Here is a 22,698-nt window from a genome sequence, read left to right as displayed (position 1 = left end):
TTCCATTATTTGTGAATTGGCCGACTGCTGACCTACACATATATCGACATAAGCAAATACAACTTTTTTCTTTTTTTAAAAAGGCATTTATCCTGAATCCGTGTTTTATAGATGTTCACTCACAGATTACCACTTAGTAAAAATAAAAGTAATGAATTAGTAATAAAACAATAAAATAAAATAAAAAACCCGGCAGGTATCCCAATTTTAAACAAGGCAGTATAAAATAAAAATAAAACAAAACAAAACAAAATAAAATAAAATGATTGTAATTCTGAAACCAGAATTTAAGAAAAGAAAAGCTTCTAGACTGAGGTAATGTGACAAAAATATGACTTCATTTTAAATTTCTCTAACAATTCTTGTCAGAGACAGGTGTGTTGATTAATGATTTATCCTGATAGGTCAAAAGATAAGATTTCCCGCTTCCCCTTTTATTCTTCATGCTGTGCACTCTGTAGTTTCATGAAGAGACGGCGACGATAGCTAGATGGCGATGTTCCTCATAGATCTGAGACAAATTATGATGTCATTGCAAAAATTCCTGCACAGTGATTTCACACTCTGCCGCACATACAGTCAGAGGCACTTTAAACTCCTCGTTTTCAGATTTAAAGATGTAGCTGTATTTGACTATAATACTAATAGATTTTCAAAATAAACTTTACAACCCTCTTAAAATTAAAATAAATAAATGTCGTGACTGTGAGACCTCTCCTCTGTGAAATTTAAACAGTAGAATGAAGGGAAAAGAGGCAAAAGGCTGCCCATCCTTCCATCCAGCCTTTCATCGATCCAGAGCCGGCCCAAGGTTTTATGGGGCGCAAAGCAGAAACTGATTTTGGTCCTGCTTCTAAACCTACCATCAGAAACCTACCCCAGCACTACCAATACGTGTCAAGGGCTGTGTGCGGCAGGCAGGAATGGACCCAAAATGCAGACTCCAGGAGGCAAATGTGAACTCAAATTTAGATTTATTGCTACACAGCAGAAAACGAACTAAACTGTGACTACAAATAACTAAACAGGCAGGCTGGCAGACACAACACACAGTTTAGAATGATGGAGATTGTGACACAGACCAAGGAAAACACAGGGCTTAAATACACAAAGTTGGTAACACAGCCTGGACAAATCAGAGCTAACAAGACACATGAAGCAAAGCAGACTTAGCTGACAAAGGACAAGGACTATCAAAGTAGACAGGAAACACACAGACTGAACCAAAGACATGGCTAGACACTGAGAGAGGTAAAATTTAATCACTAAATGCAAGGAATAAACAACCTAACATGAACCACTCAGATAACCTAAACTTGGAATATTCCTTTAACCCACTAGACAAAGAAAACTAGAACATAATAAAATAAACAAAATCAAACAACCAAAAACACGAAACACTGGGTCGACGACCCAGGCAACCTAACAATACAGATCATATGTACTGTTAATGCATTACACATCAAACACAACCGTTATCATGGATGACTAATGAGAGAAATGAAATAAACCTGAAGATGATGATACATTTTAAAAACAAGTTCACTGTTTTAATTGTTTTATGAGTGGTGGAAAAGACAGAAGATCCATCCAGGAGTTTGAGCACAGAAACCCAGGCTTCCCTCACCCCGGGCACCTCTTCCAGCTCACTGAGTCATTCCCAGGCCAGTCAAGACATGTAATCCCTCCAGCGAGTTCTGGGTCTTGAAGCTGTGAGTCCCAGCCAACTGAGCTCCTAATCTTATCTCTAAGGGAGAGTAGGAAACTAATTTCAACCACTTGTACCTACGGTTTAATTTTTAGTCACTACCCAGAACTCATGACCATAGGGGAGGGTGGTCCCCCCTGTGAATCGCCACCTTATTGGAGTGGAGGGGTTTGTGTATATTGTCAGAGGCAATTTGTCCTTGGCAGGGTCTTCAAAGGCAGATTGAGATAAAGTTCTTTGTCTGGGTGAGGGGACAGACAAAGAGCAACTTATATCACCCAATGAAATAACAGAAAATATGAAACTAATTAAAAGAATTTACTGACTGGATCACTAACAGGAGGTTTTAAAGCATAATGCCTGTGGTTTCCATACAACATCACCTGAGCTCATTACATGTTCAGTGAACTGAAGGCATGGTTGATGCTTTTGTTGAACTGATTTCATGAGACTTAATCTCTCCAGCTGAACAAACCCAAGCATTTCATCTAAGAGGCTTCCAAAGGGCATCTTGGACAATTTCAATTTCAATTTTATTTTTACAGCACCAAATCACAACAACATTTGCCTCAAAGCACATTATATTGTAAGGTAGATCCTACAATAATACATAAGACAAAAACCCAACAATCATATGACCAAACACTGGGTGGGAAGGAAAAACACCCTTTTAACAGGAAGAAACCTCAGAACCAGGCTCAGGGAGGGGCGGCCATCTGCCACGGCTGGTTGGGGAGAGAGAAGGAAGACAGGAAGAGAGTGGAAGAGAGCCAGAGATTAATAACAAGTATGATTCAGTGCAGAGAGGTCTATTAACACATAGTTAAAGAAGAAGAAACACTCAGTGCATCATGGGAATCCCCCAGCAGCCTACACCTATTGCAGCATAACTAAGGGAGGATTCAGGGTCACCTGATCCAACCCTAACTATTTGCTTTAGCAAAAAGGAAAGTTTTAAGCCAAATCTTAAAAGTAGAAATAGTGTCTGTCTCCTGAATCCAAACTGGAAGCTGGTTCCACAGAAGAGGGGCCTGAAAACTGAAGGCTCTCCCTCCCATTCTACTTTTAAATACTCTAGGAACAACAAGTAAGCCTGCAGTGTGAAAGCAAAGTGCTCTAATGGGGTGATATAGTACTACAAGGTCATTAAGATAAGATGGGGCCTGATTTTTTAAGGCCTTGTATGTGGGTCAGATGTTCAAACCACCACAGCTGATGTGGAGAAGCAGAATCTGTACTGTGAGCTTGTACTAATCACCATCCTATGATGGTGCAGTGGCTTGTGTGCCTGAGTGTTCCCTGGAGATATGATGTCGTGGGAAATTTCCCCCTGGTAGAGTCTTCCAAGGCAAGATGGGCCTCGGTGAGGAACCCAGACTAAGCCAGTCCTGGTGGTTGTTCCTGGCCAGCTCAGTCTGAACAAACAAGGGGGGTGGCATCATCCGTCCTGTGGACCCGGCCTTACAAGTCATTAAGTGTTTATTTTTTTGTTTTATAACCACATATTTTATCTTTTATTTTGAGACCAATACCATTTTAACCCAAAGCAAAGCAATATTTGCTTATAATATACACAACATTGTGTTTTCTAAGCAAATATTTGCTATAAATGTGTAAAATGCAGCAAAAATTTCTTTGTATAACTGCATAATGTATCCGTGTGCTAGTTTAAGAAAAACAAGATGATCAGTGAGTTTCGGTTGGTGTCATTTCATGTTGGTTGGACCTTACTGTGAAACTGTTTTTGAAGGATATTAAAAAATGTAATTCCCAAAAAATGTTCCAGCAAATTTTGATATCTCCAGCTGTCCTGCCACGATCCTATTCCTCCTCAGGTGAAAAAAGAAAAGGTTATTACCTCAGTCACCTGAAGTATATTTAGTCCTCTGCAGCCCTGGTTATCCACAGTGATGTTCAGAGCTCATTACAGTAAATTGAGTCACTGCCTTCCTCTGTGTGGAAGCAGTGAGATGATTATCACATGGCAGCAGTTCTCTCGTTCATCTGCGGTCCCCGCAGAGGTTCAAATTAATGGAACATTACAGATAAAACACGAGCTGTGGCACCAAACTGTGTGAGTGCAGGAGGAAGGTTGGGTGTGACGAATGAGTGAGCGACGGCGCTGTACCAGTATCATGATGCAAAGATAAACCACAGCATCTTTAACACTTTCCCCACCAGCGTCTTGTGTTGAACTTACCAGCGATTTGTTCGATTTGTTGTGCTGGAATATCTCACCACTCGCAGTGATAATGTTAACGTCAACCTATTCTTCTTATTTCCACGAAAGTTGCTTTGCATGATTCAAGGTTCAAGATAACCCTTCGTTACCTTACACTGACCCTGTTCCATTGCAGCAGTGTTTCCATGGGACTATATAAGGAAAGCAGAAGACATTTATTTTAGCAAGTAACTTCTATGACATGCAAGCTAATTATAGATGAGTGCATCCACACATCAGGTGGCAGTATGGCTGGTTTGAGTCAGACTCGTGAACGTGGCCCAGAGATAGCTGCCGATGTGGGCCACATTTGGACCGGACGTTCCTTGCTGTCTGCAGAGCGCACTCAGACATCCATTAGAGTCAAGGCCTCGCTTCTGAGCTTTAAAGAAAGAGATCCAGGTCTGCACCAAAAGGTCTAATAGGTTCTCTTCTCCACCTGCTTTGAGGTAATCTTACCAACAAACACGTGTGAGACTACATACCTCTTAAGGCATGAAATAAGTTCCCACATCTCAAAGGGTCATGACTGGATTTGGATTAGAACTTTCTAAACTCTTTCAGTTTGACATGTATTTGAGAAGATGTTTTCAGTTTTTCTCCATCTTCCAAAAATTAAAACTTCTAAGCTGAACTAACTCAGTTCTTGTAAAAGTCTCACACAAATCCATCTGTATCTTTTTGAGTGATCTCACTAAGAAACAAATTCGAAATCATACGTTGACGTAACCTGAATTAAATGGGATCTAAACTGCACACCAGAGTGATTTTAGACCTGCTGATGTGTGTCTGGATGACAGACACACATCAGCATGACTTTCGGTTTTTTGTTGACTACTTCATAGTTTATGTACAGTGGGGCAAAAAAGTATTTAGTCAGCCACCGATTGTGCAAGTTCCCCCACCTAAAATGATGACAGAGGTCAGTAATTTGCACCAGAGGTACACTTCAACTGTGAGAGACAGAATGTGAAAAAAAAATCCATGAATCCACATGGTAGGATTTGTAAAGAATTTATTCGTAAATCAGGGTGGAAAATAAGTATTTGGTCAATAACAAAAATACAACTCAATACTTTGTAACATAACCTTTGTTGGCAATAACAGAGGTCAAACGTTTACTATAGGTCTTTACCAGGTTTGCACACACAGTAGCTGGTATTTTGGCCCATTCCTCCATGCAGATCTTCTCGAGAGCAGTGATGTTTTGGGGCTGTCGCCGAGCAACACGGACTTTCAACTCCCGCCACAGATTTTCTATGGGGTTGAGGTCTGGAGACTGGCTAGGCCACTCCAGGACTTTCAAATGCTTCTTACGGAGCCACTCCTTTGTTGCCCGGGCGGTGTGTTTTGGATCATTGTCATGTTGGAAGACCCAGCCTCGTTTCATCTTCAAAGTTCTCACTGATGGAAGGAGGTTTTGGCTCAAAATCTTACGATACATGGCCCCATTCATTCTGTCCTTAACACAGATCAGTCGTCCTGTCCCCTTGGCAGAAAAACAGCCCCATAGCATGATGTTTCCACCCCCATGCTTCACAGTAGGTATGGTGTTCTTGGGATGCAACTCAGTATTCTTCTTCCTCCAAACACGACCAGTTGAGTTTATACCAAAAAGTTCTACTTTGGTTTCATCTGACCACATGACATTCTCCCAATCCTCTGCTGTATCATCCATGTGCTCTCTGGCAAACTTCAGACGGGCCTGGACATGCACTGGCTTCAGCAGCGGAACACGTCTGGCACTGCGGGATTTGATTCCCTGCCGTTGTAGTGTGTTACTGATGGTGACCTTTGTTACTTTGGTCCCAGCTCTCTGCAGGTCATTCACCAGGTCCCCCCGTGTGGTTCTGGGATCTTTGCTCACCGTTCTCATGATCATTTTGACCCCACGGGATGAGATCTTGCGTGGAGCCCCAGATCGTGGGAGATTATCAGTGGTCTTGTATGTCTTCCATTTTCTGATGATTGCTCCCACAGTTGATTTTTTCACACCAAGCTGCTCGCCTATTGTAGATTCACTCTTCCCAGTCTGGTGCAGGTCTACAATACTTTTCCTGGTGTCCTTCGAAAGCTCTTTGGTCTTGGCCATGGCGGAGTTTGGAGTCTGACTGTTTGAGGCTGTGGACAGGTGTCTTTTATACAGATGATGAGTTCAAACACGTGCCATTCATACAGGTAACGAGTGGGGGACAGAAAAGCTTCTTACAGAAGACGTTACAGGTCTGTGAGAGCCAGAGATTTTCCTTGTTTGAGGTGACCAAATACTTATTTTCCACCCTGATTTACGAATAAATTCTTTACAAATCCTACCATGTGAATTCAGGGATTTTTTTTTCACATTCTGTCTCTCACAGTTGAAGTGTACCTCTGGTGCAAATTACTGACCTCTGTCATCATTTTAAGTGGGGGAACTTGCACAATCGGTGGCTGACTAAATACTTTTTTGCCCCACTGTACCTGGAAAAAAACAACAACTTGCAGCATTTTCTTTCTTTTTTTTTTTTCTTTTTTTTAAAAATCTGGTTAATTTGATTGGCTGTGCTACAGCTCACGCACACATACGTACGGAGTGTGGTTTGAATAAATGAAGTGAATTAATGGTAGACACTTTCCATATAATATGAGTGTTCAATTTTATATTTGGGGTGAAATATCAAGTCTTTTCAAGTAAACCGGTTCAAGTCCAATTCATGTCCCAGGTCATTGGTGTAAAAGTCCAAGTCAAGTCACAAGTCTTACAACATTTTTTCAAGTCAAGTTTAAGGTCATAAAATTAATGACTCGAGTCTGACTCGAGTCCAAGTCATGTGACTCGAGTCCACACCTCTGCCGGATGACTCCTGAAACAAAAATGGACTGACGCTTACCTCCTTTCAGTGTGTGGGTGTGTGAACATGTCACCGTCCAGCAACCGTTTTATTTCATGGATTGATCCTTCACATGTATTTGGCACATTTATAAGACTGAATATTTCCAGGAAGACCAGGCTGATCTCCAGAACATGAACGTGTGTGTGTGTGTGTGTGTAATTATGCAAGCCGTTTTGGCTTCGCTTTTATGAAAGGCGCTGACAGGATTCAATATGTTGAAAGGATAAAACTAAAGCTCCTTTAACAATGTTTGTTCATGAAAACATCTCAGAGAGATCACTCCCTGATAAGAAAATCACTTTTCTTAAAAGCACAAACTCAGCTGTGTTGTGTCTGCTGAAGCTGGTTGTCAAACTTTGCAACAACACGCAGCTCCGGTTCTCACTCTTCCTCATTGATAAAGTCAAACTCAGAGCTGCTTTATTAGGAACAAATGTTGCTGTGTTCACAGCCCTGAATAAATCACGTCGTGTTTGAAAAGCCTGGTCTGATCCAGCCTCAGGATGGCTGTTGAAACAGTGATTTTACTTTACATCTGAAAACAATCAATGACGAGAAATTAGCGCGCAAACATGCCCATTGTTGTACACAGCTGAGCCAGACTCAAGCTGAGCCGAAGATCACTGAAAAAAAATAACATTTACAACCTCATTGCTGACTACAATAAACCACAACATGATTAATAACACTATTACAAAGCAGTCGGTCCAAAAAGTGTTTGTTTTCCTGTTTCAATTGAGTCATATTACAAATACATGAACTCAAATATTTTCCATATGCACATCTTTAAAAGGCTGTTAAAGGTCTTAAATTGATTCTTAGAAATTCTCAGACCTTTAAAGTTTTGTCTGTGTCATGAATCGCTGTGCGGCAGGCAGGAGTTGGACCCAAAATGCAGGACTCACAGACTCGGGGAGGTGAACTCAAAACACAGCTTTATTTGCTGGTAGAACAAACATACAAAACTAGACTAAACTGGGAAACCATAAACTAAGAACTCACAGGGAGACACAGGGAGATCCACACACAGCATGAGGGACGACGCGACACTGACTCAGAGAAACACAGGGTTTAAATACACTGGGAAGTAACGAGGGGAATGAGACAGAAGGAGGGCACAGCTGGGAGAAATCAGGACTGACGAGACAAGCAAAGCAGGACGCATTCACATGAGACACGGACCATCAAAGTAAAACAGGAAGTATCACACAGAGACGCGAACTTGACACAGTGGAGACAGCAACTAAGAAATACAGAGACATAAACCATAAGGCAGAGGTCTAAGAACCAAAATACACAGGGAAATACTCAGCTGGGAACACAAGAGACTAGACTAGAGAGAGTAACAAAAAACCAACCATGAGAACATAATGCACAATGCAGAGTGACAGAAAACAAGAAACTCAAACATGCAAAGACACACAATTACACAGAACAGAGGGGACACAGAGAGACATGAAGGGCAAGGGATCAAAACTAGAAGCCATAGAATAAATCACACACAAGTACAATAATACAAAAATCACAAAGAACTAAAAACGCTGGGTCAGGAGACCCAGGACCGTGACAGTACCCCCCCCCCAAGGGCTGGCTCCAGACAGCCCAAACACAGAAAAACAAAACCAAACAGAAAACAACCCAGGGCGGGCGGCGGGGGCCCAGGACGGAGGGCTCGGAACAGAAAACAAAAGAAGAGCACAGCAAACACCGGAGCCCAAGAAAACAACCCAAACACAGAGCAGTTCAGGGGGCCGGCCGTGCGCAAGGCAACGGCGGCGACGTGGAAACAGTTCAGGAGGCCGGCCGTGCGCAAGGCAACGGCGGCGGCGAAGGAGACAACGGAGCAGTTCAGGAGGCCGACCGCGCGGAAGGCAGCGGCGGCTCTCCAGTGTTAGGCATGCTGGCCATGGCCCGGTGGGCACAGGACCAGTCGAGGCAGGACCAGGCGGCGACGGGGCTGCAGCAAGCGAAACAGAAGCCAAAGACGAAGCTGACGAAGCCCCTCGGACCCTCCAGCGGAGACAGGAGGCTGAACGGGCCCCTCGGACCCTCCAGCTGACGAGGCGTGAGGCTGAACGGGCCCCTCGGACCCTCCAGCGGAGACGGGAGGCTGAACGGGCCCCTCGGACCCTCCAGCTGACGAGGCGTGAGGCTGAACGGGCCCCTCGGACCCTCCAGCGGAGACGGGCGGCTGAACGGGCCCCTCGGACCCTCCAGCGGAGGCTAAAACAAAGCCAACAGGCATGAAGTCCTCTGGCGGACATGAGGACAACTGGCGCTGCACTGAGCACTGACTCTGCCCAGGCAATGCGAACATGGTGCAGTTCTTAGGGGGCTGCTTAAACTTCAGGGGTCCAGAATCAGCTGGGGACTGAGACCTAGCCTCTGGGGAAGCCCTGGAGTGGCCAACTGTGCCAACGGCGGCTAAACCATGAAAAGTACCCTGAGTAGAAATCAAGTTACCTCTCTGCATGGAGTGAATGAGCAAAACTGGCGACACAGGAGACTGAGCAGAGAGAGGCTGCTGGGCAGCTAACTGAGCTACTGGCGACACGGGTGAGAGTGGGAGCTGAGCTACTGGCGACACGGGTGAGAGTGGGAGCTGAGCTACTGGCGACACGGGTGAGAGTGGGAGCTGAGCTACTGGCGACACGGGTGAGAGTGGGAGCTGAGCTACTGGCGACACGGGTGAGAGTGGGAGCTGAGCTACTGATGGTGGTGAAGTAGATAACTGCACGGGAGACTGAACTGAGGGCGTCTGCACTGGCACAGGGGACTGAACTGATGTCTGTTGTAACGGAGGTGGTGAGAGCGGAGTAGGCAGGGGAGTTGATGACTTCACAGGAGAATGAACCAGAGGTGAGTGCACAGGAGACTGAGCTAGAGGTGGTAGTGATAGTTGAGGGGAAAGTGGAGCTGGTGATTGAGTGGATGACTGTGCTAAGGGATGCTGCACTGGGGACACTGGAGACTGCACTGGGGACACTGGAGACTGCACTGGGGACACTGGAGACTGCACTGGGGACACTGGAGACTGCACTGGGGACACTGGAGACTGCACTGGGGACACTGGAGACTGCACTGGGGAAAGCAGGGCTGCAGGAGACTGCACTGGGGATTGCAGTGATGGTTGTAGTGGAGGTGTGACGGGTGGAGGAGTGGCTGAAGTGGCTGCGGGTCGGGCGGCTAGTGGCTCAGCTATAGAGCATATTAACGGCAGGGCTATGGGTTGAATGTCTGACTGAGTAGCAGCCTGAATGGCTGGGTGTAGTGATGGTGGTGGTGGAAGGGAAACAGGTGGTAGTGTGGATGACGGAACTAAGGGCGACTGAGTGGCAGACCGAACTGATGACTGAAGTGATGGTAGAGGTGAAAATGGAGCGTGTGGTGGAGTTAATGGCTGTGCTAGCGGGGACACAGGAGATGGAGCTAGCGCTTCTGGCTGGGCAGCTAAGTGAAAAAACACAGCCCCGGAATAAACAGTCCCAAAGTCAGGAAACTCTTGATTGTCCCTTCCACTCACCACAGCTGGCAACTCAGACGTCTCGGGGTCTGGCTGTGGCGGTGGGTGTCGGCGGCGTGAATGCCGTTTTCTTCGGGAAGCCGGAGGTGCGGTGATGGAGGAAACTGGCAACGACGGAGAGATCACGGCCGGCTCCTCATCCTCCGACCACATTGCTGCGAGAAAAGCAGCGGGTGAGTGACAGTCAGAGTGGAGGGTGGATGGAGAGGAGTCCAGTGGCAGCGGCGTGGAAACGTTTCCCGATTGTGGCGGTCGCTGTTGCGGTATGACGAGCTCGCGAGCTTGTACTGTCTCCTTGGCTTTCTGCAGATTGGACAGTAGGCCCGAAAATCCTGAGAGCTCGCGAAGATGGGGATTCCCCTTGAGAATTGCCTCGATGGCGTTTATCCCAATGGACATTGCTTTAATGTCCGAGGCATGGGAAACTCGCTCCCACAGGCTGAAGATGCGGGCCAAATCGCTTTCCCGGGAGGAGCCTGCTGGGTCCATGTCTGGTCGCGTCGTACTGTCATGAATCGCTGTGCGGCAGGCAGGAGTTGGACCCAAAATGCAGGACTCACAGACTCGGGGAGGTGAACTCAAAACACAGCTTTATTTGCTGGTAGAACAAACATACAAAACTAGACTAAACTGGGAAACCATAAACTAAGAACACACAGGGAGATCCACACACAGCATGAGGGACGACGCGACACTGACTCAGAGAAACACAGGGTTTAAATACACTGGGAAGTAACGAGGGGAATGAGACACAGAAGGAGGGCACAGCTGGGAGAAATCAGGACTGACGAGACAAGCAAAGCAGGACGCATTCACATGAGACACGGACCATCAAAGTAAAACAGGAAGTATCACACAGAGACGCGAACTTGACACAGTGGAGACAGCAACTAAGAAATACAGAGACATAAACCATAAGGCAGAGGTCTAAGAACCAAAATACACAGGGAAATACTCAGCTGGGAACACAAGAGACTAGACTAGAGAGAGTAACAAAAAACCAACCATGAGAACATAATGCACAATGCAGAGTGACAGAAAACAAGAAACTCAAACATGCAAAGACACACAATTACACAGAACAGAGGGGACACAGAGAGACATGAAGGGCAAGGGATCAAAACTAGAAGCCATAGAATAAATCACACACAAGTACAATAATACAAAAATCACAAAGAACTAAAAACGCTGGGTCAGGAGACCCAGGACCGTGACAGTCTGCTTACGTTAATGTTGGTCATATCCCGTAGCTTTAAGGGAACAAAGGGATATTTGGTGGAAAAATGTTAATAGTTTTTTACGTGTGCTAGTTAGAAGGTCTAATTTTTGTAACCCTATTAACAAGATTCTCAAGGGCAAATTTCAAACTGTGAAAAATCACATTTTCTGAGAACTTAGAGTTAGTTTAAGGTTACCAGGTAGGGCTTGTGTTCAGCATTAAGGTTCAGGGGTAATGAGAATATTAAGTAGTATAAATAAACATATACATGTGCCCACAGATTGGATATGCATTGATTTAGAGGTACATGGAAACACATCTTAAAAGCACGGGAACAGTATTATAAATTAGAGCAACTCTTCCTACACATGGACATAGAACCTGAACGAAGAGCCTAAAATACACAGATTAGGATTAAAGATTAGGGGTAAAGATGACTTTGCAGACGTTCCAGGCACTGGTTGCCTAGGTAACCCTCTAATGCATCAACAACATCCTCCACTCTTATTGGTAGTTACTCTTGTTTACCTGAGGACTTGCCCACTTTGAGTGTATCATTACACTGCAGCTCCATCTGAATCTGCACAGGTGCAGTTCAGCAAAGTCCGCTGACTTGGTTCAACATTACTTGGCAACAGGGAAAGTGAGGCAGGTTGCACTGGTGCATTTGTGACAGCTTCACTTGAAATGCCTTCACTGCATCATACATGCCATGTCCATGAACTGACAGATTTCCTTGCTGAGCTCAAAAACTTTATTGAGAATTTTTATCCCAACTCAGCCAACGGACCTCTGTCTGATAAGGAATGTGGGCAAACTCTGAATCTATTTCCCACATAAAAGACTGAAATTGACGGTGATTTAAACTTTTAGCTCAGATAAAATTTACGGTCTGCGTTACGGTGATCATTACATGCTCCATTTTTAGGACTTTACCTTTCCTGGTGTATGATGCAGTGATATGCTGTTAACTCACTGGTACAGTTCTCCTCCTGCATCTTTACTCGCATCCTGCTGACTAGCAGATGGAGCGCCGGTGTTGTGTGGCTTATTTCACCGCACAACACCGGTGCTCCATCTGTTGTAAGTCCAACAAGTTTGTCCCAGGGCAGTTTCTTTTCCTGTCGTTGTCCCGTGCATTGATTTAATGTTCAATATTTCCTCTCCACGGATGAAGATGGCCAGCTGTGCAATGTCCATCATGTCTGTACTTTCATCCACAGCAAGAGAGTATGCAATAAAGTTTTTGCTTCTTTCACACAACTGTGTTCTTAAATCAGTGGCCATCTCACAAACCCGATCAGCAATCGTATTTCTCCTCAGGCTCACATTTGCCAAAATCTGCGTTTTGTCTGGACACAAGACAACGCACAGCTTCATCATGCAGCTCTTCAGAGTGGTACCGGGCTGATTTGGCTGTCTCCTCTGCTACAATAAAATTTTCTTTCACAACAGCTTCACTTTGTGATTTTGCTCTGGTGGAAAACGTCTGCTGAAATGTCAGATTCTTCTTTAGCTCTTCTACTTCTGTAGTTTCTGATCTGCATTTAGGTTTTTCAGCTTATCCTGACGTTTTGTCTCGTAGTGCCGTCTTAAATTAAATTCCTTAATTACAGCCACATTAGCTCCACTAATAAGACACACAGGTTTACCAGCAATGTCTGTAAACATATATTCAGTCACCCATTGGCGCTGAAAGGCTCTGCTTTCAGAATCAACTTTTCTCTCCACCATTGTGAGCGGCTAGCTTCGCAATAACAGAAGTTTGACTTGATTGACGCGGGAATGTTCCCAGTTAGCCTAGCGTTCAGCAAGGAGGCTGCAGCGCTGCATTATGGGAAGATGCTGGATCTAGGTTTAGGGGTTAGATTCATGGGGGTTAGGGTCAGTGATTGTGGATAAATTTCAGGGGGTCAGGATTAAAAATTAGGAGTCAGATTAGAGATGGTGGCACTGTTGCATTACCAAGTTCCTGCTCTGAATGTTTAACTTGTTTAAATAGAGAATACATGATATATGTTTGTGTTTGTGTACAGACATATTCACATAAATAAAATTATATTTAGCAGCAGTCGGGCAATTCTGTATTCAGAATTATTCAATGTGAGCAGGACAAAAGTGGGTCTAAAAAGCTAAACGTTACATAAATTATTAAAAAAGAGGTCAAGTTCAGTAAAAGTGTGAGGATTAGAAAGGTTGGGAATAAAACTGAGGTTAGAGAAGGGGTGAGAAGGTCAAAGAAATGATTGTCAAAGACACTCGTTAGGGTTAGGGAAAGGTGAGAAGATGGTGTGTTCAAGTTTAGGGTTAGGGTTAGGAAATAAAGAAGATGGGGAGTGCTTGGAAGAAGTGAATGAGACAAACTGACTATTTAAGGTAAAAACACATGAAAACAAAGCAAATCTGAGAGCTGATAGTTCACCATGAATACCAGAAGTTTACTGATCTTGTTTATTCAAGTTAAATCCACTTAATTTTGAGTGATCAACTCAAGTACAGTGATGTCACATTAACAGAGGGGCAGGAACATCTGGGTTTCATGCTGTTAAGATTAAAAATATTTTGGAGTGAAACAAAACAAACCACAACTCAAGCCAAACGCACCCAAACCTAGTCCTTTGGCTGTGAGAGGAGGAGAAGGTGTGGTCAGGGCTGATAGCTCAGCTGTTGGGGGTTTGGACGAGCCTCAGTCAGTCCGTCAGTCAGTTGAGCTGCTAACACAGAGTGAGAGCACGGGTTAAATATAGAGCAGAGCCTCAGTGCTGATGACCGGGAACAAGCAGGCGTAAAGAGAGAGGCTGAACATCCTGCGGCAAAAAGAGAACTTATTTTATTTCAGCTCAGAGAAAGAGTCTGTTTATTCTCATCTCTGCCCTCGCACGATCCCCTCCCCTCTCTCTCTGTCTTCAGTTCTCACTCATACTCTCTCGGCCAGTGAGCATACAGCCCAAACTTGGAGAGGACAAAGCTTCACCATGCTCCAACTTTGGCAGAAAAGGAGACACAGTGAAGGCTGGATTTAAGATTTAAAGGAAAGAAGACAGACACGCTGGTGTGGTGAGTGCTGGAGAAGAAGTGAAGTATTAATAAGGACTGGAGTCATTTTGGGACCGAACAGCTGTGACACTAAGAGCTACCAGGTTTGTAACTCTGATTTCTGGCTTGTTTTGATATATTTGTTTTAATTTGCCACAAAGAAATCTAGAAAAACATCTGACCACTACTGAAATGGGTATGTGCCATCATATTTGCCAACATGCCAATATCATAGACCGATAATTTTGAAAATATATTGGCGTATACCATTACTGAAACACCTTACACTGATGGAAGCAAAACAGTATTTATAATTTTTTTGCGCATTTATTTATTGTTTGCAGTTATTATACAAAAAACAGGACAATCATATAAAAACATACTTTTTCCTCAAATATTCAGAAATGCAAAGATACAGAGATCTGTATAAAGAGTTGGTGAATCACAACTGCTATTAAAGAAAAAAAAATCCAGACAAGATCATCTGAACTAAATTAAATGTCAGCTAACAGAAAAACTGAGATAAAGGTTTTATATCACCAAGTAAACAGTATGAGAAGTTATCAAAATGTTTATTTGAAATTAAAAAAAAACTCCACAACAAATAAATATCCAGAGTCCAAATATAATGATTAAAATAAAGAAATCAGGATATTTCAATAAATAAAGCAGTTTACATTAAAGATTTGTTACAGTAGTTTATATCAGCTAATTACTTAAGGTAGTTTTGAAGTGTTGTTCCATATTATTGGCAGCTGAATTATTTCCCGTTTTTTCATCAGAAAAAAATCAGACAAGCTTGGTGTTCTGCTTCCTTGTAACTTCATTCACTAAATAATCAAAAATACTAATAATCAGAAGTGTGGAAATGTTATATTTAAAATGTGTCTTGTCGATGCACAGCAACATCAGTCATACAAATGACGTTGCAGAACCAAATAGTCAGCTGAGGGAGGAGGTCAGGGTGGATGGACGGGTCAACAAAACATCAGCAGTGACTCAAACCAAGCTATTTATGGAAGCCTGACTCATGACGGTGGATTTGATCTGTAATGGAGTGAAAAACGTGATCTAAGCTAAGTGTGATGTGTGTGCGTTCAGTTTAGAAATGATAACATTATTAGTTATTATTAGGCAAAAATATTTTAAGGTCATTGCTGTAAATCCAGTTAAAATGGTCACTAATTAACATTTGCTGCTTTGCGACTTTTATAATACTGAAAAATCAACAGGATTTCCAACTACCTTAAGACCTCAGAGACAAAAATATGAAGCACATTTTTATGAGGTTGGGGTCAGGTTTGAGCTCACAGGCTAATAAACCTCTTCATGAACCTTTTACCTCACCTGTAAATGTTTTATCAATTAAAGCATATCCAAATAATTCATGATGAATGATTAAACTTACTCAGAATTACTGAAAGCGGTAAAATGTTTTTTGTTTACAATTTAACGGGTTTAAAGGCCTTCCTTTCCAAACTTGATTATTTCATCACATACTGCACATTCATGATGCAAATTCTAGACTCTAAAAGGAGAGTGGGAGGCCATGCTCTGGTTTCCCACACGGATCACTTTAATAAATGTCCAAAGAAAAACTGTACTCTTATCCCATGCCAGGTTTTTCTAATAGATTTATTAATATAACCCCCAAATCATAAATTTGTCTGCACAATCTCTTCAACAAACAACATCCTTTAACCTAGAAATGGAAAATATGACAGAAGCAGATGATGCAGTAGATGTCTGCGCGAAGCTGGCAAAAATAGAAAGCGTGTGGAGTTACAAAACAGAGACACAGAAAGGCTCAAGTGTCACAAATAACATTCAGAGTTCAGTTTGTGCAGCATACCACACCCTGCATCCCCCAACCCTTGACTCTGATGGGAAATCTGGCCGAACAGTAGAGGGGACAGATGTGTGCACAGAGAAACAGTGTAGTAGATTTGCACCATCAACAGTTGAGAAAGAACTGTTGTGAAAATGATTGTGTAGGACCTAAACACCTACTGCAAACCAACCACACAATTCAGGTATTTAATGGACAAAAGGATGACGGTGCTGCTAGACAAAGATTGAGATCAAAAACATCTGAATGACCCATGATACCTGATGGTCCACCATGGAGAACTGAAAGAGGAAAAGAGTGAAAAGAAAAATGACAGATGGCGATGTGACTAAATCTTGGGTGGACAAGTGTTCGAGTATTTAAAAAGTCTAGGAAACAGACTGTAGTGTCACTGACTGAAACCATAGTCTTCATAGCAAACACCAGGGTCTCACTATGTTATAAACTCAGGGATGGGATTAGTAAGACTGGCACAGTCACTGATCCTAACTCTTAGGTTTTCGTGCAGGGTTAATGTTGTGAAGAGGTGCATGTTAACTCAAACCACCATCTTCAAACCTAACGTTGTAGCAAAGAAGTCAAATGGCAAGTCGGGGGAAAAAAAGTAGAAAACAAAAATCTCCAAACCAGATGTTTGGCTGTTTGGCTGAGAAACCTGCGGGTTAATACTACCCCCATGCTTTTAACCTTCCAAAACTGGCGTGGTACATCTTTAATACAAGACTGTTGTCTCCACCTAAACACAGGGAGGAGCTAAAATCCTGCAACATAGTGATTTGATGGTCAACAATCAGGAGGAGGAGCAGGCCATCCGCTAACTGGAAAGTTGGTGGTTCGATCCCTGGCTGCTCCTCTCTGCATGCCAAAGTATGCCAACATACTTCTGGTTCTGGAGCATGAAGCCAACAATCTGCATAAACCTGCATGGTTTTTAAAGGCCAGCAGGGGGTGACTCCTCTGATGGCAAAAAGAAATCTGTCCTTAACTTGGTTTCTGTGTGAGCTTAGTAAACACTTTCCTGATGAGTTTATGGTCTCCGTCTCTAGTTTCAAGTCTTACTTAGTGCAGGAGGATTTTCAGTTTGTGCCTTTTGGTCCCACTTGAGTTAAAAAAGCAGGGTTTGGTTAATGACTGGCCTACACTGACACGTATTGTCCCTGAGGTTCTGAGGCACCCCTTGCTAGTCAGCTGAGTTTTTGAAACTGAAAAGACTCAGGGCTTCTTAAACTCTCTCGAATTCTTGAATTTGATTGGTTGACAGATTATACAGCCAAAATTGATCTTAAATGCAACAAAAGCGAAGTGACCTTAATCATCTCCTTTCCAGGTCCTGCTGTTACACTTGGGATCTATTAGAGCAGCTTTGTATGATTCACAGTTCAAAATAATCCTTATTTATTTCATACTGGGCCTCAGTACAACCTCTCATTTCATGTCATTTCTGTAACAAGCCATTTTGGCTCTTCCCCCTTTGAGACAACTTGATTCTGATTGGCTGTCTCTTGCAAACAGAGGGATTTAAGATGGGATCATCAGGGATATCCACTTCCTGTGGCATCATAGGGGATTGCAGGGATTTCTTGAACATGCTGTACGCTGACTTCTTCATTTGGAGCAAGAGATACATGACAGAGAATAAGGAAAAGCAGACTCGGCTCAGCTTTGTGTAGGTGCTGTGTGTAAACGAGAAATTATCAACCTTTTAAATAATAGATCCCAAGTGGGGCCAAAATAAAACCTTCAGAACTAAAGTGTAAGTGTGATCAGTTAAATGCTTTCAGGCGTCATTTAGATGTATAGTGACGGCTTCAATAATGAGTTACTGGAATGGAGCGACACCCACTGAGCCACGCTGAGTGTGTCGTTACTGAGTCATGAAAGGATCGTCTGTGAGACACTCGCTCAGTGAATCGGTGAGTTATGACTCCCTTATTCACAGCCCAGTAAAGGCTGGTTTCAGGAAGCAGTACATCAGGAGGCATTAATTTAATAGATGTTTTACCAGAGTGCTTAAGTGCCGCTCAGCTGAGAGACAAGCTCTGCTCTTTCCGACACAGTTTCTACAGCAGCTGGGCGGAGATGCTGCAGCAGGAAAACAATTTTCAGTCACACAAGGTTTGTTGTGTCCAGACTGAAATATCTATAAGCAGCTAATGAATGGAAAACATGAACGTTTGTGCAAGTATGCTCTGCAGTCAAGTGCCATTAGTTTTCCTGAATGAAAGAAAACTTGTGTTACACTAATAGTAGTAAAGATGTACTGTGTTATGGTTTTATGGTATTCCAGAGATGTAATGGGATCATTATGAGGGGAACGTAATTGTAAAACGTTTTTTGAATTATAGCATGTTACTTCTGGTGGAGGGAAAAGCCCCGCTGGGTTGGTTCAAGCCTGCCCAGGACCTTCGTGCTGCACCCTGCTCATCCACCCCTATGGTCTCCTGTAATTTGGTCTGTTTAAACACTTTGACTTACAGTTTTTTCTGAATGCTTAAACCCTAACTGTGATTCCTGTAGCACAATCTCTAAAACTATTCAGACTTATAGCAAAACCACTCACTGAGTTTGCAAAACTAAAAGCACAAAAACTGCTTTGCACTCAGTTTGCAATTTTGTAACACACACTTTGCAAAACTGTAGGCACAATTCACTGCACAACACTCAATTACCAAATTTCCAACACACTCCTAGCAAAAGTATACACATGTATGGCTATCATTAACACTAATTTGCCAACTGTCTGGCACACTTTCACATGTGAAAACTTCTTTAGATAATTAGTTCACTTTGCAATCAGCCTAAGCACTATAATACAGGTAAGCTGTGTGTGCGGAGTACAATGGAGGGAGCAGGAAGAGTGAGAAGTAGAGGAGGCCGAGGAAGAGGACGTGGAGGTGAAGAAGTAGGATGAAGAGGACGACAAGGACAAGGAGGAGCAAGAGGAAGACGAGGAGGGGGGAGAGGAAGATGAGGAGGGGGGAGAGGAAGGGTAGGAAGAGTAAGAAATAGAATTGCTGATGACATCAGAGCTACAATAGTGGACCATGTAATCAACCGTCGAATGACCCTGAGGGTAGCTGGCCAACGGGTCCAGCCTAACTCGAGCCGCTACACTGTAGCAAGTACCATAAGGACATCTTGAAATGAGAATCGGTGAGTACAGTCACTTCGCACAAAGATTTGTAGCACTGCCATATGCCAATGAGAAACACACCAATACCATTGATGTAAAAATACTGAAATTGTTACTTTACAGAATTGCTAGATGACCAGATGCTGGGGGCAGAGGAAGCATGTTCACTGCAGACCAAGTAACCCATATAGTCATTATGGCGATTGCAAATAATTCTATACTTGGAAATAAACACTTGTGTTTGTTTTGATGTGTGTGAATAAACACCAGTACTTGAAGTTTGGATCCCTCTATGCTTATGGATCTATGACAGAAGTATGAGCTCAAACTGACATAGCCTACCTTGTGCACAGAGAAAGCAAAGGCCAGATGTGTTTTGTATTCATACCATCAGTGTGCAGTTGGCGCATTGTGTGCTAAGTAGATGATGGCTTGTGTGTACTGTTTGATACGGAAACACCATTTTTACGAAGGTGTGAAGAGTTAATCTGGCTGTGTTTGCTTTTGCAAGAGAACTACAATGTTTTGATTATTGGGTGACAGGTTTTCTTATTTGTGTGAAGAGGTTTGCAAAATTAGCCAATAGTTACAAAAAATGTGCTTAAGCAATCAGAAAAAACTGTAATCATTGAGAGTCAGTGAGAAGTGTTTAGCAGTGGTGCAGGCTTGTTGGTCTGACTGGCACTGACTGTATAAAAAATGCACATAGCGATAGTGATGTCACTCATTGGTGTAGTACCCCTTATTGTGTAGCTTCAGTGTTTTAGGATTCTGGTTGCATCATGTCAGGTGCAGTAGGCAGAATGAAGGACCCAAATGCAGGACTTGTACTTGGAATGTAAACTTAAAGCAGCAGCTTTTTTCGTTGGGAAAAATCCTCCATAAAATAACTTACAAAAACCAAAACCCTGAACATGGAAACTAAGAACTTAACACTTGGAAACAAGGAGCAGGGAACTAAGAATAATAGAAACCAGAAACCTGGAGAAACTTACAGCACATAGAGTATTACAACAACAGACAGAGGAAAACACAGGGCTTAAATTCACAACGGAGTAACGAGGGAATAGGAAACAGGAGGAAAACAGAGCTTGGACTAATCTGACATAACGAGACGTGGAGGAAGCAAAACCAAATGCACTGAACACAGGACAAGGAACTATCAAAATAAACAGGAAACCTTCACAAAGATGCAGACTTGACACTGTGACATGGAGACACGACTGACTAGGAACATGAAACACAGAGACTAGAGTAACTAAACATGGAACACAGGGAAGGCATAGAGACAGAAAACTAGAAACTAGGAATTATAAATATAACACACATAAAAAAAAATTAAAGAGAACCAAACCCATGAAAAACAACAAATCAAATAATATAACTTAACCCAGAATTACACAGACCCAGTAGTGTAACACCTCCATGTTGGTTTGTGAAACAAAAAGGGAAAAAACTGTACATACACAACACACCAGCGCATCCGGATGACATTGAGAGAAAATCCTGGAATTTTAATTTCCAAAACTAGAGCACAAAACAGCAGATGTCTGTGAAGGCTCTCAGTCATCCAGGTCATCGTAGTCTAAGGAGCTTGGAAAGAAAAGCGTCTGGACTTCTTTAAGTGGCTTGAAGACGTTTCACCTCTCATCCAAGAAGCTTCTTCTGTTCTAGGGTCAAATGGTGGAGAGTCCCAGATTTAAGCCCTGTGGGAGTATCCCATCGAGAGGGACAATCAATCCCCTAATGATCCTCTACCTAATCACATGAGTAGGTCACAATCAGCCAAGGTTTCGGGTGAGCTCATGGTGAAACCTAGCCCCACCCTATCATGTGATTTCCTGAGGTCAGATGGCCCGGGATGTGGGGGTTAAGGCGTCTGGGAAGGGATCTCAAAACTGTATTATAGATGGCAGACAGTTGGTGTCTTAAGCCACCACCTCTGTTCAAAGATAGTCGCTCACTGTGGACATAAATTGCTTCTTGTGACCTTTGTCCTTAAGATGCAGATGGACAGCTGAGTCTTGTCCTGTGGAGGTGGCTCTTCTATGTTGTACCATGCGTTTGTGAAGTGGCTGTTTGGTCTCTCCAATGTAGAGGTCTGGGCATTCCTCGCTACACTGTACAGCACACACTACATTGTTAAGTTTGTGTTTAGGAGTTTGTGTAAGCGTTCTCGGACATTGAAACGGCTGAAAACGCTTACGCTCCAGTCATGCGCATGCGTGCAATGCAAGACGATTCGACCTGCCTCATTTCTGTCTGCCGTTTATTTACTTTCCGGCTCTTTGAAACATTGCGGTAAAATGTTGAGGAAAAGCACCGAGTTTTTTAAATGGACTTACAATGAGGTGGAGTTGTTGCTGCGAGTAACACAAAAGTACAAAGTTGGAAAAGCAAGTGAGAATTAAAGAATTTGAAGAAAAGCTATCTGGAGCATGTACAAAGAGATATTAATATTTAATAGGGCTGTCAAAATTGAGAGCAAACAAAACAACTGCTGTATAATGCCCTCCGTCAATGTCATCGTTTTCGAAAAGGCTCCAGGTTCGCTGTCCACACTGCGAAGTGAAAACGGCGTTTTCAAATGTATCCGTTTTGGAGAGCGTTTTCAAAACGCTGCGTTTTCCTTTACAAAAAACGGCGTCTCAGTGTGGATGGAAGGTCAAAACGGAGAGAAAAAGATGCATTTTCGCAATACCGTAGTGTAGTAGTGAACATAAGTTGGTGGGAGAAAGAAACCACGGGACACGTGGCAGTATCAAACCAGGATAGAGGGAGGAAGGAAGGGCAGTCCTGTATTGGTGTAATGTGGATCCATCCCTGTGGCGACCCCTTGGAAAATAAGGGAGTGGCCAAAAGTGCTCAGTCAGCTGTGTGGAGTTAGTGTTCTTTCTGCACACACACGGGTGCTATGGGTGCTTCCTCCCACAGTCCAAAGACGTACGCATTATTTTAACCAGTGATTCTAAATTTGTTGCTGGTGTGAACGTTTTGTCTGTGTTAGCCTTGCGCTGACAGATGACCCTCAATGACTCTAAGCTGGATGAACATCCATCCATCCATCTTCGTTCGCTTTATCCAAGGGGCAGCAGCCTAAGCAGAGAGGCCCAGACCTCCCTCTCCCCAGCCACCT

At 43.3% G+C, this 22,698-nt stretch overlaps 1 protein-coding gene across 4 annotated transcripts in view; it reads left to right on the top strand.

Moving 5' to 3' along the window:
* The first annotated feature begins 14,229 nt into the window (after window positions 1-14,229).
* The window catches only part of LOC147313186 (filamin-A-interacting protein 1-like), a 52,293-nt gene continuing 43,824 nt past the window's right edge, over window positions 14,230-22,698 (top strand). For 3 of the 4 annotated variants that reach the window (XM_086265157.1, XM_086265156.1, XM_086265154.1), the window contains exon 1: window positions 19,395-19,582. In XM_086265157.1, the coding sequence (XP_086121283.1) occupies window positions 19,573-19,582 (10 nt within the window). In that variant the 5' untranslated portion in view covers window positions 19,395-19,572. Of the gene's footprint in view, window positions 14,685-19,394; window positions 19,583-22,698 lie in introns of those variants that run through there. The other variant, XM_086265155.1, reaches the window with a different exon arrangement.

This window comes from Aulonocara sp. 'chitande type north' Nkhata Bay, linkage group LG15 (genome assembly GCF_057382095.1).
Source record: "Aulonocara sp. 'chitande type north' Nkhata Bay isolate Kocher_YH1m ecotype deep benthic linkage group LG15, A_spYH_male_GT1.1, whole genome shotgun sequence".
Classification (NCBI taxonomy): domain Eukaryota; kingdom Metazoa; phylum Chordata; class Actinopteri; order Cichliformes; family Cichlidae; genus Aulonocara; species Aulonocara sp. 'chitande type north' Nkhata Bay.
Note: the sequence above shows the minus strand (reverse complement) of the source record. Positions and strands in the feature narration are given on the sequence as shown.